Genomic DNA, 18,788 nt, shown 5'->3' with positions numbered 1-18,788 from the left:
TCCTTCGATGTTCAGGTCCCAATGTGTCATCCTGCAGACATCTCTTTGTGGTGGCTATCGGATCATATTTGTTTGCATGCTCAGTTTATGAATTTTATTTCAACCCATGTACATTCAGATATATCACCTTTAATTTTGTTCTTTTATTTTTGTAGCCATTAGTCTTATCTACTGATTTAATCTTAGATTTTAACAACCTATCCCTTCCTGTCAGTTTGTTTATTAATTACATATTAATATTCGTCTGTCTAGCCTCATCACTAATCTGATTGACCACATCTTGATAACTTTGATCCCATGTCCCCACCATTTAGCTTAAAATCCTCTATTTCCCTAGTCAGGTAGCTCATTAGAACATTTATCCCGGCATTGTTCAGATGAGGACCGACCCAGAGGTATAGTTCCCACTTTCCCCAACACTGGTGCCAGTGCTCCATGAACCAGAACCCATTCTCATTCCACAGGTCTTTGAGGTATGCATTCATTTCTCCAGTCTTATTTGTCCGAAACTAATTTACATGTGGCTCAGGCAGTAATCCAGAGTTTATTCCCTTCAAGGATCTGCATCTTAGTGTGGTGTCTAGCTCTTCATATAGACCATGCAGAACCTCCTTTTTCCTGTCCATCATTGGTACCTATATGTACCACAACCAGATCCTTCCCCTCCCTTTACAGATTCTTCTCCTGCCAGGGCAATTATTCCAAATCCTGGCACCAGGCAGATAAATCTCGGATTCTTGCTCTTTGCTTCAGAGAACAGTGTCAATCTCTCTCATGTTATTATTCCCAAAAACACTACATTTTTATTTGCTCCCCCCACTTGAATGGCTTCCTGTACCAGAGTTTCATGGTCAGTTAGCTCATCAGTCTTGCAGCCCCCACTCTCATCCAAACAAGGTAAAAGAACCTCCAACCCATTCAACGATTGCAAAGAGGCCCCTTCATTCTTGGCCCCTTGGTTCCCTTGCTTCTCTTGCAGTCATACTTCTTTGTCCTGTACCATTGACAAAATCAGAAGAACCTCTTGTGGTGTGCGGCCACTCCATGTACAAAGCATCCAGGTAACCCCACCCTCTCCTCCCCATCCTTGATATGTTGCAGCTAATTGATTCCAAGCTACAAACAGTAGTTGCAGATGTATTTGCATTTGGTGTTCACACTGGAATCCAGGAACTCTCATATGTAGCAGCAGTCTCATTTGTCCTGCCGTCATCAATATTAAGTCTTTATGTAATTACTTTTTTTAATATATTTTTGTTACCTTACCACAAATTCTGTACTATTTTAAACCTTGGGGATAGAATAGGCCTTAACCTCTTACCCAGAAAATCACCAAACAGCTTCTTGCCCCAAATTTTAGTGTTCTATTGAGAGCTACACTCATGTTTACTGTTTGTTTGTGCTGACTTGTCATTCTGTCCTATATGTAAGTGGTGGTATTGGGTGTGCTGAGGAAGGGAGGAAGGTGACAGACAGAGGTAGCTGATCAGTCTTGGTGTTAAAGAAGTCCATAACAGCTCGTGCACAATGTTGGATTCAAGGGAGAGAAATTAAAAAAGATGGATTGCAGTAGAAGTATCCAGGTTTCATTTTGTAGTTTCCTGGAAAAATCTTGGAATAGATATTAGCGGGGGCTCAGACACCTGTGTGGGTTAGCCAGATATGCAAGTGAATGCTGAATTGAGATACATGAGATGAATTAAAGGCACCTGGAAATGACATTAACAATGAAATGTTTTTGTCTGGTAGTGTATGTATGTTTCCTCATTTAGCCAATTAGGTGTAAATTCAGCCGAGATAAATTTTACTATTAACTATTTTAAAAGTGGATACTTATGCACTGAAATAATGTTTTTTTTTAAGAAAATATAGCCTAATTATAACCAAATAACTTATCCAGCTTTTGGTTGGTCTCATTTATGATTTATTTTTATCTTCAGTTTTTTATCATTATCATACTGGTTTTCATTAGAATTATGAACTGCCTTTAAGCAGAAACTCCTGAAGCATGAACCCTGCTAAAGGAGCATATTTTACCTTGAGGATGCTGTTATGAGAGGAATGAAACATGATATATTAAAATGCATTAATGTGAGAACATACAGAAGAACATAAAAATTAGGAGAGCGAGTAGGCCACCTGACCCCTTGAGCATGCTCTGCCGTTCATCATGATCATGGCTGATCTTGTACTTAAGCTCCATTTTCCTATTCTATCCCTATATACCTTGATTCTTTAATACCCATGAGTCTATTAGTCTCTGTTTTGAATGAACTCAATAATTGAGCCTCCAGAGTCTTCCGGGGTTATGAATTCCATGGATTCACCACCTGCTGAGTGAAGAAATCTTTCCTAATCTCAGTCCTCAATGGCCTGCTCCTTATTCTGTGATTATGACCTCTGGTTCTGGACTCCTCAGCCAGTGCAAATATCCTCCCTACATCCAGCTTGTCAGGCCCTTTTTGTAAGTTTCAAGTAGATCATCTCTCATTTTTCTAAACTCCAGAGAACACAGGCCTAATCTACTCAATCTCTCTTTGTATGTTAAGCACATCATCCCAGGTACCAGTCTGGTGAATCTACATTGCACTCCTTCCATGGCAAATGTATCCTCTTTTTAGGTAAGGACACCAAAATCATACTCCAATTGTGGTCTCACTAAGGTCCAGTATAATTGCAGCAAGACATCTTTTCTCCAGTACTCCTCTCATAATAAAGGCCAACATACCACTTGCCTTTATAAATGCTTGCTGCACCTGCATGTTAGCTTTGAAACAAGGACACGCAAGTTCTTATCTATCATCATTTTACAAATATTCTGCTTTACTGTACACTGAAGTGGATGACCTCATATTTTATTACATTACATTTCATCTGCTGAGTGGAGGGTTGTTTGTAATTATTTATTTGTACATTATATATAACTTGTATGTTGAAAGCAAATATTCTATTGTTGTCATCATGAGGGATAGTGAAGAAAATGATGCCGTGACAATCTTGTACATTCATGTTTTAAAATGATCTCTTTTACAACACTCCTACCCCATTTGCTCAAATGGTGTATGATCAAAGAGAATCCCAAAGCCCATTTGTTAACCCACAAAACTGCTGCAAAGGCATGTTGGAGGTCATCAGAGTGGGGGGCAAAAGGAGTTCTGTGAATTAAGACTTTTACAGTGCCTTTCCAAAATGCTCTGATTCAATAAACTGCTGTTGATGTGCAATCAATAGGGACTGCACAGTAATTTGCGCATTATAGGATCCCACGAACCTGCCTGTCTTTAGCAATAGAATTAGATGTTGGTTTCAACACCAGGTTTGTTTTGATTGTGCCGCAGGATTTTTTTAAAATTTTTGACCTGATGGGTCTTGACTCAGAGGCTCTTTGGAATGCCTAGATTTCTAATAGTGCAGAACTTGACTCATAATGCAGTGAAATGTCATTTTAAATTTTGTGCTCAAACTGAAGCATAACCTTTCTACTCTTATTCACATTCTCTGGCAATAAACAATAACATTCTGTTAGCTTTCCTAATTAGTTTCTGTACCTACATAGAAGCCATTTGTGAATCAAGCACCAGGACACCCTCATTGCTCTGCAAGTCAGAATAGTGGATGTATTCTCTTCCTTTAAATAAGTATTATGATGCAGATACTAAATTCTAAATAATTACAGACTTGAATACAGTAAGAATGCTCAATAATGCAACATGTTGTACAGCACAGACTGAGTATGTAGCCAATGGTCAGTTTTACTGTTCATGATTGATAATTTTTGTTATCGCATACTTTGGCTTGTGAGGAATTTAGCACGTAAGTGGAAAACCAATAAATGAAACATTCAACCTTTGTGACTTAAGTAGTTCTTTAAAAAAATGGAAGAGTGGGGGAATAAAAGAAAAACATTGTGGAGGCAAGTATGATATATTTTTATTATTAATACATTTGGATAAAATTAATACAAAGGAATTAAGATATTAAAATGTAGTATATCTTGGATCCACACTGCATATGTTTCATTCATATTAGAAAACTGCAGAACTTTTGAGAATTTAGTTTATAATCCAGCTGGCATAAATACAAATTATTGATTCAACAGTTCCTTCAAAATCTAATTCATTTTTATTTCAGATTCAGGAGCTGTTTTTACATTTGGTAAAAGCAAATTCTCAGACAATGTCCCCAGCAAATTCTGGCTGAAAAATGATAAAGCTGTTGCAATCAGTTGTGGGGATGAACACACTGCACTTATAACAGGTACTTCTCAGTTCTTCTGTGGATTTATTTTTCTCTGCATGCAAAGCTTTTCTTTTGCCTTGGGCGTTCAATATCAAACAACAGAAAATGATCAGTGAAATGAAGTACAAATTTATTACTTCACTTCCTTTCTTTAAAAAACACTCCAAACTTTTTTAACTGGTCATGTGGGGATGGTATTGTCAGATGCTTGTAACACCATGATGGATTGTCAAAAAATAGTTGGTGGGGGAAAATAAAACATATGATGCTTTCTTTCTGCATCCATCCTGGAACCTGACTTCAATAATTTTTTTACTATGCACAAGCCCCCTTGCTAACTATTTATGATGTAAGTTCACATAATTGTACAAGAAATGATCAAATGAGAACATTTCTTTCATGATAGAATAAAGGGGAATATACAATAGAAAAACCTTTGTCACCCGACCTTGACCATAGCTCCTAGACTTTCAGCATAAGGATGTCTTGTGCCTCAAATTTCTATTGGGAGGTGTGATGCCTAATTTAACTTCAGAACAAAACGTCTCTCTGTGACAACTGTACTACCATTATATGTTTCTAATGCTTGCTGTGAAACAATTAAGTTCTGTCATTTTGTTGTAAATTCCATCACTTTTCAGTGTTCTATGAAAGCAGTGGGTGGGTACTAATGTTGGAACCTGAGCCTTAGCACCTATGTTTCACAAGGGTATGGTTAATTAGCTGATGCCAGCTGGTAGCAAGGAAAGTAGAAGGATTCCTGACAACTTAAGGGGCAAAGAGATAGATAAATTGGCCAGGATTCAATTCCAGGTTGACATATTATACTTGCTTGAATGTGGAGAACATGAACGCTGGATAAGGGCAGATTTGGACCTGTCTGTGATGTAATTACCAAATAGTTTGGCATTGACTGTTGTCAAGGTTTACACATCATTGAACAATATAATAGCTGGGAACTCCTGTCTATTGATCTCAACAAAGAAGTTAATTTTTCTTGGAAAGAAAAGTGGGATTAAAATTTGATTGAAAAGGATGCATTTCTGAGGATGTTGAAGGTCAATTATTGAGGTTAATTCTTTTCCAGATTTTCATTTTATTTTCTCGAAGATCCTCCATAAAACTTGACCTCCTGATGTAGAAGATCATCCCTTTGTCATCTTTCCTCATAGCTCTTAAGGGTTCAGCATTAAATTTTGTTTGATATCACCTGATTAAGTTTGGAGAGAAATATTTTCCTTTAGATGTTTGAGCTGAAAACATTTTTCTAGTATTTGTATTTTTAAACTTCATTTTTTAAAAACTTGTAACAGTTTTTATGTAAATCTTCCTTTAATTGAAAATTTGTATTCATAGGGTCATACAGCACGGAAACAGGCCCTTTGGCCCAACTGGTCCATGCTGACCAAGATTCCCACTTGCCTGCATTTGGCCCATATCCCTCTAAACCCTTCCTATCCATGTACCTGTCCAAGTACCTATTAAATGCTGTTAATGTACCTGCCTCAACCACTTCCTCTGGCAGCTCATTCCATATACTGACCATTCTCTGGGTGAAAAAGTTGCCCTCATGTTCCTATTAAACCTCTTCCCTCTCACCTTAATCCTATGCCCTCTGGTTCTTGATTCCCCAACCCTGGGGAAAAGACTGTGTGCATTCACCCTATCTATGCCTCTCATAATTTTATACACCTCTATAAGATCATCCCTCATGCTCCTACGCTCCAATGAAAAAAGTCCCAACCTGCTCAACCTCTCTCTATGACTCAGTCCTTTGAGTCCTGGCAACATCCTCGTAAATCTCCTCTCCACTCTTTCCAGTTTAATGGCTTCTTTCCTTTAGCAGAGTGACCAAAAATGAACACAATATCCCAAATGCATGTTACTTCAAGAAAAATAAGTGATGAGTGTCCAATTCCCCAATTGAATTTTGGTTGAATATTTTATTCCCCGGCGTCTACTATGGTTGCTCATGATCAGTTGCTAGGTAATTTGGTGACCTGATTCTTTTTTTCCCCTGTTTCCTTTTATAGAGAAGTGATTATCCTTGCATGAAAGGATCCTGCTTGCAGTGATGCAGTTGAATTCAGCAACTCACTTTGAGAAGAATAGAAAATACTAGGGCTACAGCTAGAGATGGGCCACTGCTGCTTTGCTCAGCTCATATTGGGGCTTTGCACTGTGAACTGAATCAGTGATTCTGGAAAACAACCAGAAAAATCAGATGACTAGCTCTTGAATACTAAGTGATTAATTTAGAACAAAAAAAATACAGAGATAAGATGGTTAATGTTGGAAAATGATGTGAAATGTAGAATTTAGGGTTCACATAATACACATTTTTTTGACAGAAAATGGCAAGTTGTATGTCTTTGGGAGCAACAACTGGGGTCAGCTAGGTTTGGGAACAAAGAACACTATGAACAAACCTACATGTGTAAAAGGTATGTTCTTTTGCATGGACATTCTTTTATATAATGGAAATACTGAAAAAAAGAGCAGAAGTAGTTGTTTGGTCCTTTGGGCCTCCTCCTCCGTTTACCGTGATCATGGGTAATCATCCACTTCAGTACCTAGTTTCTGCCTTCTCCATAAGCCTTGATCTCCCTTAGCATTAAAATACATCTACCTTCTTGAATATATATCTTGAATATATTTAATGACTTGGTCTCCAGTGCTTTTTATGGTAGAGTGTTCCACTGGCTTACCACCTTCTGAGTGAAGAAACTTCCCCTGATCTCAGTCCTAAATGACATACTCAGTATATTCTGAGGCTGTTTTCCCTGGTTCTGGACTCTCCAGCCATTATAGAATATATACTAGAATATCCTCTAGTCTGTTGAGAGCTGTCTTTCTATGAGATCCCTTGTATTCTTATGTACTCCAGTGAACAGAAGCCCAATTGACCCAATCTCTCCTTGTACATCAGCCCTGCCATTCCAGGAATCGGTTTAGTAAACATTCCTCCATGTCAAGAGCATCTATCCTTAGATAAGGAATTGGAATTGTTTTATTATTGTCACATGTAGCGAGGTACAGTGAGAAACTTGTCTTGCATACCGTTCATACAAATCAATTGATTACACAGTGCATTGAGGTAGTACAAGGTAAAACAACAACAGAATGCAGAATAAAGTTGTAACAGCCACAGAGAAAGTGCTGTGCAGGTTGACAATAAGGTACGAGGTCAATTGTGAGGTCAAGAGTTCATCTTATCATACCAGGTGTTCTCCTAGTTCTCATTGTACAAGGGGAACAGAACTGCACGGAAAACACCAGATAGAATCTCACCAAGGCCCTGCACAACTGCAGTAAGACATTCTTGCTTCTGTACTCAAATCCTCGTGCAATGAAGGCTTATGTACCATTTGTCTTCCTAACTGCTTGCTGCATCTATATGCTTTATTTCAGTAAATGGTGTGCCCAGGTCTGTTACACCCTTTTCCTAATCTATCACCGTTCAGATAATAATCTGACTTTCTGTTTTTAAGAACCAAAGTGCACAATCTCTCATTTATCCACATTAAACTGCATCTGAAATTCATTTCCCTACTCACCCAACTTGCCCAAATCACCTTGGAGCCACTTGGCATTCTCCTCACAGCTCGCACTCCATCCCTCACCCCCTATCCCCCACGATCTCTTGTCAGAACAATAAATAGCTCTATACATAGGAACAGCAGAATCATTATCTTAAAGTGTTGAATTTAATACGTAGGATGTAACCTGCCAGAATTTCATTGACACGTTATAAGAGACTGAGCACAGGGAGTGCAACTTGGAAACTGGGTAGAGAATTAAAGTGGTAGACTAGCAGGGACACACTTACAAATGAGGGATTCTGAAATTCAATCATTTAAGCTGCATTTGGTCTTCCTAATGTAGAGGACATTACATTGTGAGCAGCAGATATAATATATTAAATGGAACGAAGTAAAGGTAAATCACAGGTTCACCTGGAAAGCTTGTTTAAGGCCCTGGATGGTAGGAAGGAAGGAAGGATGTAAAAGGGCAGATGTTCCGTCACCTGTGCTTTAATGGGAAGGTGCCCTGTAAATGAGAAGAGTTGTTGGGTGTGATTGAGAATGTGTCAGAATGAAAAATCCAATCAGAATGCTGAATTGAGAGGGGAAGACCCAAAAGTAATGCCATCGAGCTGGATGGAAATGTTAGGAGATCTTCATTTCGATAGAAAAGGCGTACTCTGTCATGGCTTGATAAATAAGGAGGAAGTATGAGAGTAGAAATGTGGAAAATGGAATGGGTATGGTCAAAGGCCTTATCAGTTGCAGTGTGGAGAAATCCTTGGCTGAGGAAAAAGATTGGAAGAGGCGCCATCAGAACATGCTTAGAGATGAAGAAACGGAGAATGGAACAACATCTTTAAAGAAAGTGGGATGAAAGAAGTGAAGTCTGTGTGAGTCAGTAGGCTTATAGTATGCACAGTTTAAAAGGTAGAAAGAGCACACCATATCACAAGCTATTCACCCACCTGTCCTGTAAGGCACCTTCTGTCCCAATTGTGGTAGAATCGGCAGATGCCCCATCAAAGTCATCAGTCAATTTCATAACCTAGAGAATTGGAGTAGAAGCAAGTCATCCTGGATCTTGAGGTTCAGCCTAAGAAAGAGTAAGCTTAATACTCATTGTGTTTTGTGTTTCATCATCAGTAATACCAAACACCCTTCTATCCTGTCTGAGAAAGAACAATGATCTCATGATCTATAGTTGTTTCGTGTTGGCTTCATGAGAATAATAGTTTCAGAATAATACTTGGTTCTTATGTGCATAATCACTGGGAGAAAATATTTATCTTTTAACTATATATTTCAGGTTGAAGAACTATACATTTTGTAGATTTAAAATGAGAATACCTACAGAATTTCATATTCAATGTATGCTTTGTTTTAGCTCTGAAATCGGAGAGAGTGAAACTTGCTGCCTGTGGGAGAAACCATACATTGGTCTGGACAGGTATGATAATTAACAGGTGATTCTGGTTTTTCAAATATATCATTATAAATATTGTAGTTATAAATTCAGAAGATGTGTATTGTAAACCAACACTGATGATAAAATACACCAGTAGTCCATTTTAATGTATTAAAATACTTATGTTTGTGGGTTATGCAAGGACTTGCTTGTTTCTGATTGGAATATTCCCCTTAATTAGTCTCTGTACACCTGTTTTGTACTCTAGGGTAGCAAAGTTGGCAGTCTCTCCTAGAATAGACTAAGATGTTTATCTTCCCCTAGGCATTTCTCTTTTTTAAAACAAGGAGAAATTGTGTATTTTTTAGAATCTTGTTTTCTATTGCTTCTTTGTTCCCACGCTCTCATGATTCAGAAATAGCTTCTTCCCCTCCACCATCAGATTTCTGAATGGTCCATGAACACTACCTCATTATTCCTTTTTTCTTTTGCACCATTTATTTATTTTTGTCATTTATGGTAATTTTATGTCTTTGCACTTTACTGCTGCCGCAAAACAACAAATTTCACGTTATTTGTCAGTGACAATAAATCTGAATCGGATTCTTCAATTCCATTTCTTGGTTTATTATCGTCACATGTACCAAGATGCGATGAAAAGCTTTTGTTTGCATGACATCCAGACAGTTCATTCCATACATAAGTACATTGAGGTAGTACAAAAGGGAAAAAAAAACGGAATGCAGAATTTAGTGTTCCAGTTATAGAGATAGTGCAGTGCAGATAGACAAATAAAGTGCAGGGGCCATGATGAGGTAGATTGAGTGATCAAGAATTCATCTTTACCATGTAAGAGGTCTGTTCAAAAGTCTTCTAACAGCTGTCCTTGAGTCTGGTGGTGCATGTTTTCAAGCTCCTTTATCTCCTGCCCAATGGGAGGGGGGAGAAGAGAGAATGACTGGGGTGGGAGAGATCCTTGATTATGTGAGTTGCTTTCCCAAGCATCGGGAAGTATAGGCAGTCAATGCAGGGGAGACTGGTTTTCATGATAGACTGGGCTGCATTCACAACTCTCTGCAATTTCTTGCGGTCTTGGGCAGGGCAGGTGCTATACCAAGCTCTTATGCATCCGGATAGGATGCTTTCTGTGGTGCATCTGTAAAATTTGGTGAGGGTCATCGGGGGCATGCTGAATTTCCTTAGCCTTCTGAGGAAGTAGAGGCGGTTGTGTGCTTTCTTGGCCATAGCATCTACATGGCTGGACCAGGACAAATTGTTGGTGATATTTACACCTAGGCACTTTAAGCTCACAACAATCTCCACCTCGGCACCATTGATACAAACAGGGGTGTGTACTCTACCCAGCTTCCTGAAGTCAATAATAAGTTCCTTTGATTTTCTGACATTGAAGAAATTGTTGTCTTGATACTGTGCCACTAGATTCTCTATCTCCTTCCTGTACTCTGTCTCATCGTTGTTTGAGATCTAGCTCATTATGGTGGTGTCATTCCTTGTCGGTTTCCTATGTTTAATGTTAATGGCAGGTGATGTTTCACGGATTTGATATATAACCAAAAGTATCATTTTCGAAGTAGCTTCTGCAACTATAGTTTATCATGAGGACTTTATAAAATATCAATCATAATTGAAGGTGAATTTATAAGGATTGTTTGTATATTCAATTTACCTTGATGTGTATTACAGAGCAAGGAAATATCTATGCAGCTGGTGACAATAGTGAAGGACAGTTGGGCCTGGGCGATAATGAAGAAAGAACAGTATTTCAACGTGTGGAGTTCTTCACAGATAAACAAAAGATCAAACAGTTGGCTGCTGGGTCAAATATTTCAGCAGCCTTAACTGGTGAGAGATTTTGAAATATTATTCAGGTTTGGTAACATTATTAACTATGCATGAACCAGAGAGACTTCATAGTTGTAATGTTTGAATAGTTCAGTGATGATTTTCTCTCAAGTTTTTTTTACCTCTTTTTATTAATTAATTTGTGATCATTGCTAGAAGGCTAACATTTCTTGTCAATTCCCGATAGTTTTAAGGTGCCAGTAAACACCACGAAATACTGCAGTCCTTTTGGTAAGTTTGAGTGTTTGGACCCTGTGAAAATGAAGGAATAACAATATTTCCAAATCAGATGGTGTATGAGTTGAATAGGTATCTGTAGGTGGTGTTTCTGTTTATGAGCTGCCCTTGTTTTAGCAGTAGAGGCTGAAAGTTTTGGGAGGATGTTGCTGGGAATAACAATTTGTAGATGATGTACAAACATGCACACAAACATACAAATTAGGGGCAAGTTTAGATTATCGAGCCCCATGAGTCTGTTCTGTACTTGAGAAGATCATAATTAATCTGACTATAAACTCATCTCTGTATTCCTATCTATCCTATGCACTCCTTGCTTATTAAGAATCTATCTACTTCTGCCTTAAGAATATTCAAAGTCTCTGTTTCCACTGTCCTTTGAAGAAGAGAGTTCCAAAGACATACCGCCCTCCACAGGAAAAATTCGCCTCATCTCTTTCTTGTGGGAAATTCCTCATTTTAAACAGTGAGCCTAGTTCTAGATTTTCCTACAGGAAGAAACATCCTTTCTACATCACACTTCAGGAATCTTGTATGTTTTAGTCAAATCCCCTTGCACTCTTCTAAACTCCACTGGATACAAGTCTATCCTATCCATTCTTTCTTCATAAGGCAACCCACATATTTTAGGTGTTAGTCCAGAAAATTTCTGAACAATGCATTAACATCCTTTCTTAAATAATGAAAACAGACCTGGTGGGCAAAATTAAGGAAAATCCCAAAGCTTTTAGTAAATCATTTGACAAGGTCCCTCAAGGTTGGCTGATCCAGAAGATTAAGATGCAGTGACTTGGTAATTTGGATTCAGCATTGGTTTGCCCATTGAACACAGAGGGTAGTGGTGGAAGGGTATTATTCTGGCTAGATGTCCATCACCAGTGGTGTTTCTCAGGGATCAGGACTGGGACCAAAAACGGGTGGGTTAGTAAGTTTGAAGACGACACAAAGATTGGTGGAGTTGTGGACAGTGAAGTAAGTTGTCAAAGGATACAGCAGAATATAGATCAGCTGCAGATATAGCTGGAGAAATGGCAGATGGAGCTTAATCTAGGCAAGTCTAAGGTTTTGCACTTTGGGAGGTCAAATGTTAGGGAAAGTATACAGTTAATGGGAGGACCCTTAGCAGCATTGACATACAGAGGGATCTTGGGGTGCGAGGCCATAGCTCCTTGTAAGTGGCCACACAAGTAGATAGGGTGGTAAAGAAGGTGAATAGTGTGCATGCCTTCTTTGGTTGGGGCACTGAGTATAAGAATAAGGAAGTCATGTTGCAGCTATATAAAGCTTTGGTTAGGCTACACGTGGAGTATTGTGTGCAATTCTGGTTGTCTTATTACAGGAAAGTGTAGAGGTTTTGGAAAGGGTACAAAGGATGCTGCCTCGATTAGAAGGTATGAGCTATAAGGAGAGGTTAGACAAACTTAGGTTGTTTTCTCTGGAGCATCAGAGGCTGAGGGGAGATCTGAATCAGATTTATTATCACTGACGTGTGTCGTGAAATTTGTTGTTTTGTGGCAGCAATACAGTGCAAGATATTCAAGTTTATAAAATTATGAGAGGCATAGATGGGGGAGACGATCACGATCTTTCTCCCAGGGTGGAAATGTCAAATACTAGAGGACGTGCATTTAAAGTGAGAGGGGGAAAGTTAAAGAAGATGTGCGAGGCAAGTTTTTTTTTTACACAGAGTGGTAGGTGCCTGGGATGGATTGCCGGGGTAGTGGTGGAAGCAGATATGATAGTAGCATTTAAGAGGCTTTTAGATAGTCACATGAATATGCAGGGAATGGAGGTATTGGTATTGGTGTATTATTGTCACTTGTACCAAGGTGCAGTGAAAAACTTGTCTTGCATATTGTTTGTACGGATCAATTCATTACACAGTGCATTGAGGTGGTAGAGGGTAAAACAATGTCAGAATACAGAGTAAGGTGTCACAGCTACAGAGGAAGTGCATTGCAGGTGGACAATAAGGTGCAAGATCATAACAAGGTAGATTGTGAGGTCAAGAGTCCATCTTATCGTATAAGGGAACTGTTCAATAGTCTTATAGCAGTGGGATAGAAGCCGTCCTTGAGCCTGGTGGTATGTGCCCTCAGGCTCCTGTATTTTCTGCCTGATGGGAGAGGGGAGAAGAGAGAATGTCCTGGGTGGGTGGGGTCTTTGATTATGCTGGCAGCTTCACTGAGGCAGCAAGGGATATGGATCATGTGCAGACAGAAGAGATGTAGTTTAATTTGGCATTGTGTTCGGCACAGACATTATTGCCCAAAGGGCCTGTTCCTGTGCTGTACTGTTCCATGTTCTATCAGGGACAAGATCTTAACCAGGGAAAGAGTAGGGCCCATTAGGGAGCAAATGGGCAATCTGTGGATGGAGCTGGTTGACATACACAAGTAACTATTTCCCATCTGCATTCATTATGGGGAAGGATATTGTAGTTGAAGAATTTAGAGGGGGGTGACGTAGCAGAATCCTAGAACAAACTTACATTGTAAAGAAGGAGGTTTTAGATGTCTTGATGGGCTTAAAAGTGGTTGAATCCTCTCGGCTGCTACGGAAGGCAAGATGAGATTGCTGGAGCTTTGATGGAGATTTTTAAATCTTCACTAGTCACAGGTGAGGTGCCAGATGACTGGAGGACAGCAAATGTGGTATCTTTGTTTAACAAGCTAAGTAGGGATAAGCTAGGTAATAAAAAGCCAGTGTGTCTAAAGTTAGTGGGAGGGAAATTACTGGAAAAATTCTTGAGGGACAGGATTAATCTACACTTGGAAAGGCAAGGATTAATCAAAGATAGTCAGCATAACTTTCTTAGGGAGAGATTCTGTTTGATTCATTTGACTGAATTTTTCGAAGAGCTAATAAAGTACATTGATGAGGGTGATGCAGTTGATGTAGTCTGCGTGGACTTCAGTAAGGCCTTTGATAGGGTTCTACTTGGGAGATTGCACTAAAAGGTTAGAGCCCATAGGATCCAAGACAAGTTGGCAAATTGAATCCAAAACTGGCCTGGTAATCAGAGGCTGAGGATCATGCTCAAACATTGTTGTGCACTTGGAAGCCTCTGTCCAGTGGTGTGCCACAGGGATTGATGCTGTAGTCTTTGCTGCTTGTTACATAGATTAAGAATTTGGATGTGAATGTAGGAGGTATGATTAGTACGTTCTCAGTTGTGACAAAAATTGATGGTGTTGTTGATGGCAAGGAGGGTAGTTTTGGAATACACATGATACTGATGAGTTGGTAATATGGACACAGCAATGGCAGATAGTATTTAACCCTGATAAATATGAGATGATGCATTTTAAAAGGACTAATAATGCTAGGACATGCACAATGAATGGTATGGCCCAAGGGAGTACTGAGGACTAAGTCTAGGTTTGATTTCTTTAGAGCAGAGAAGGCTGAGGGGGTACGGAATAAGGTACACAAAATTATGAAGGGCTTGCTATTTTAAATAATGAAAAACTTCTCAGCAGAGTTGTCTATAATTAGAGGGCTTGGGTTTAAGCTAAGGAGTAGGAGATTTAAAGGTTTTTTGAGGAAGAATTTTTTTCACTCAGGCTGGTTGAAATCTGGAATACACTATCTGAGTGGGGTGGTAGAGATAGGTACTTTCACTACATTTAGTCAGCATTTAGATGGGCATTTGAAATGCCATGGCATAGAAGGCCATGGACCAAGTGCTGAAAGACGGGATTAGTATAGACAGGCATTTAATGGCTTGCATGGACATGGGTGGGCTGAAAGGCCTCTTTCTTTGCTGTATGACTCTGACTCTGTGGTTTATCATAACTATAGTGTGCCACTGATGTTGGTAGTCCAGGTTTTAGGTGAGTTATAGGGGTGCTAATCAACTAGATCACTCTTTTGTGGATGGGGTGAAGACTGTGTTTAGCAATTTTATTGATTATGTTTTGTAAATGCTAGAAAAAGGGGATTGACTTTTAATACTTGGGTAGAAATCACCCAAGTCTTAAAATTTATCAGGCATCAATTCCTGCAAGTATTTTATACATTAAATATGTTTATTTTACTGCCTGTTGGTTCTTCCCACTCATTAATTTCAAATCTACATTTTGCATCTTTGGCAATTTCTTTTTCCAACTTAACTATAATGGAATCTGCTAATACAATAGTGTTTCCTCGATTATTTCTGTCATTTGTTGGATACAGGCAATTGTGGAATTATACTGAATGTGTGATACTATCTTTTTTAAGAAAAGTGGAATATCAATTTATTTAAAGTTGATGAATACATTTTCATGAGCTGTAATTTTGTTTTTTTCTTCTGGTCTGTTCATTAATTTGATTGATTTTTCTTTTGTTTAGAGGATGGGAATCTCTTTATGTGGGGTGATAATTCTGAGGGACAAATCGGCCTTGATTCTGAAAGCAATGTCAGTCTGCCACATCAAGTAGATGTGGGCAAGCCGATCTCCTGGGTTTCCTGTGGATATTACCATTCTGCTCTTGTAACAGGTATTAATGACAGAAAATACAATGTGACAAACTGATATCACTTGTTTGCTTTCTGTGTAAGAACATAGGAACATCAGTAGGCTATTCACTCTCCTGAGTCTGCTTTGCTATTGGGTTAGATCAAGGTTGAACTGGATTTTTACCTAAAATATCTGCCTTAGTACCACCTTCTCAACATCCTTGATAAACAAAAATTTACCTTGCTTAAGTGATTTTTTGGGGGGCACTGTTCCACTTGGTCATTTACCGTAATTGACTCTGCTGGGCCCAGTGCAAATGTGCAATACAAAATAATGCTCAAATTTAGCAACCATGCTACTCAAATTAATTTTTAGCTTAATGTTGGAAATGTTGGAAAAAAGTACTCTTAGACTGGACTTAGATTTTTTTTTTCCCTGTCTTGCGTTTGCATGATTGTACATAAGGTATCAGCCTGGTTATTAGTGTCACATTAATTCTGAATATTATATGCTAAACAAAATGCATCTCTCTCATATGCTTAAAATTGTTCACAGCAGCTAGAAATTGCCGGTCCTTGGTTTCAGCTGAAAATTTTAGACAAAGGGGTAGGCCTATATACGGAGAATTTAAATCATTTATTATTTAAATGGTTACTTGAACCAATGCATTGATGAAAGTTTGGAGATATGTTATACTGAGGTGTGATATCTTAAACCTCATTGTTGTATCTGCTTTCACCACTATCCCCAGCAGCCCATTCCAGGCACCTACCACCCTCTGTGTTAAAAAAAAAAATTGCCCCACAGATCTCCTTTAAACTTGCCCCCTCTCACCTTAAGTGTATGTCCTCTGGTATTTGACATTTCTACCCTGGGGAAAATGATTCGGACTTTCTACCCTATCCATGCCTCATAGTTTTTGTAAGTTTTTGTAATATTGAATGTGAATACATTGAAAGATATTACATAGTAGACGACAGGTACAAGAGTTTTAATTTTATTAGATATTGGAAGGTCTTGGAATCGGACAGTAGTGCATTGATGGAGAGAAGAGTTTTAAACCAAATTTCCTGCTGTGTATTGTCATAACTGCACTGAATGTGCAAATTAATACATTAATGTAATTAACATCCAAATAAGTATACATGTGCCATAGTTCATGTACATGAAAATGAATGGTAAGTAACTCTGCATCATTTCATTATTCTTCTCCTTGCTACTTTCCAGTCTAAGAGTAATTCACTTTATATAGTGACTCACATAAAGTGCATTAATTCTAAGTGTTCCTAAAGTTCTTGAATAGACACCTGTTAAAATTTCAAAATAAGTGTAGCTTTTCTTTCCTGTAAAAGTAGGTGAAACATTGTAAGTTTCTGGTGTCACAAACAAGAATAAGAACATCTTAGACCTTCCTGAAGTTTAGTTGGAAGGAATTACTGCTTATCTGCTGTTGGGTATTGGACAAAGTGTCAGATGATTTAGTGGAGGGTCAAGGGAAGTGGTTTCGAATTAAGGCTGTGTGTTATCACTGAACATGTGGAAATTGACAGAGTTTTTGGATGATTTTGCTAAGAGAGGGTTCAAAGGACGGTAGAGGTAAGAGTGTGGGCATGTGAAGCAAAGCCATTGTTGATGGTTGTTTGGCTACAATTAGTGAGAAGAGCAAGTAACCAATGAGTCTGGTCCTATCCAGTAGGACACTGCTGGAGAAGAACTGGAAAAGGATGAAATGGTCAAAGGCTGCAGATGGATAGAGAAGGACAAGAGAGGAGAGATTACTTTTGTCATTATCTGATAAGATGTCATTAGCCTGTGACTGGTAGAATGTGAATGATGTGGTTCTTACAAGGTCTACGTAAGATGTCACGGATTTGTGAGGTTAAACCTCATTTAAGGACCTTGAAGGTGAAAGGGAGATCAGAGATGGGGTGATGGTTTGCAAAAATAGAAGCATCAAAATTTGATTATTTTTGAGTAGATGGGTGATAACAACTGAGAGTGAGACGGGTCTGAGGAGATTAAAAACCATCAGCCATAACACAGTGGCCAGGAAATGAAGGTGCATAGTTAGTACTTTTATGGGAATGGAAATGAAGGTGCATAGTCAGTACTTCTGTGGGAATAAAATGGAGGTAGTAGGTGGTAATCTCATGGACAAGATGAATTCACAGAGGGGAAAAAGGTGAGAAACTAGATAAAGACGAAAGTTTGGAACTGGCGCAACATTAGAATTTTGCCCAAGTAGATTGGGAGAAAGAAGGGAGGCAGCAGAGCAGATAGTTCTAACCTTGGTGACAAAACAGCTAACCATTGTTTACAGTTGCAACAATTAACTTAGTAGGGGCATCCATAACCACAACAACTATTATTGCTTTTCCACAGGTGATGGGCAGCTCTACACATTTGGAGAATCTGATAATGGAAAACTGGGATTACCACTTGATCAGCCAATAAATTATCGGATCCCACAGCCTGTCAATTATATTTCAGGAAAAGTCATCCAAGTTTCATGTGGGGGTGGTCACACTATTGTTCTTACAGGTATGCTTAAAAGTTGAGATCAAAATCACTGCCAGATAAATTATGCATCAGCTTGTAAACTTAATCCAAATGTTACATTAAATAGTGATTTTAAAAAGAAGAATTGTTTCACTACTTTTAGGCTTAAAGTTGCTGTCTAGATTTATGTGAAACTATTAATGAAGGGAAAATAACAATGCCTCTTCTTCCTGAGATTTCACAGTAAAATCCTCATTGCTTTGTGCATTTGTCAAAGTATTGGAGTTAATGAAAATTGTTTTTCATACTGAATTTGAAATTACTTTAATTACTTTGATATTTCTGCAGTCCAAATTTTCTTCCAGTTATTGGATATGATTCAATAAGCTTAACACTCTGTTACAATGACATCTAAGTAAAAGACTGCTAAAATCATATTTCCCGTTAATAGTTCCATGTCAAATTTTTAAATGGACGCTAATATGCTGAGAGCAAGCTGCTGAACCTGCTTATTCAATTATGACAACAGTTGCATCACACACATTAAACAAAACAGACATAAAGCCAAGAAAT

At 38.5% G+C, this 18,788-nt stretch overlaps 1 protein-coding gene across 5 annotated transcripts in view; it reads left to right on the top strand.

Annotated features, from left to right (window-relative positions):
- Nucleotides 1-18,788, top strand: part of LOC127569961 (X-linked retinitis pigmentosa GTPase regulator-like) — an 89,599-nt gene that overhangs the window by 13,973 nt on the left and 56,838 nt on the right. For 4 of the 5 annotated variants that reach the window (XM_052015062.1, XM_052015061.1, XM_052015060.1 and 1 more), the window contains exons 2-7: nucleotides 4,132-4,257; nucleotides 6,591-6,683; nucleotides 9,151-9,213; nucleotides 10,876-11,034; nucleotides 15,607-15,756; nucleotides 18,099-18,257. In XM_052015062.1, the coding sequence (XP_051871022.1) occupies nucleotides 4,132-4,257; nucleotides 6,591-6,683; nucleotides 9,151-9,213; nucleotides 10,876-11,034; nucleotides 15,607-15,756; nucleotides 18,099-18,257 (750 nt within the window). The remainder of the gene's footprint in view (nucleotides 1-4,131; nucleotides 4,258-6,590; nucleotides 6,684-9,150; nucleotides 9,214-10,875; nucleotides 11,035-15,606; nucleotides 15,757-18,098; nucleotides 18,258-18,788) is intronic. The other variant, XM_052015063.1, reaches the window with a different exon arrangement.

The sequence above is a fragment of the Pristis pectinata genome, chromosome 4, assembly GCF_009764475.1.
Source record: "Pristis pectinata isolate sPriPec2 chromosome 4, sPriPec2.1.pri, whole genome shotgun sequence".
In the NCBI taxonomy this organism is placed as follows: Eukaryota; Metazoa; Chordata; class Chondrichthyes; order Rhinopristiformes; family Pristidae; genus Pristis; species Pristis pectinata.
The sequence above is the reverse complement of the archived record's forward strand: the minus strand, read 5'-3'. Positions and strand labels throughout refer to the sequence as shown.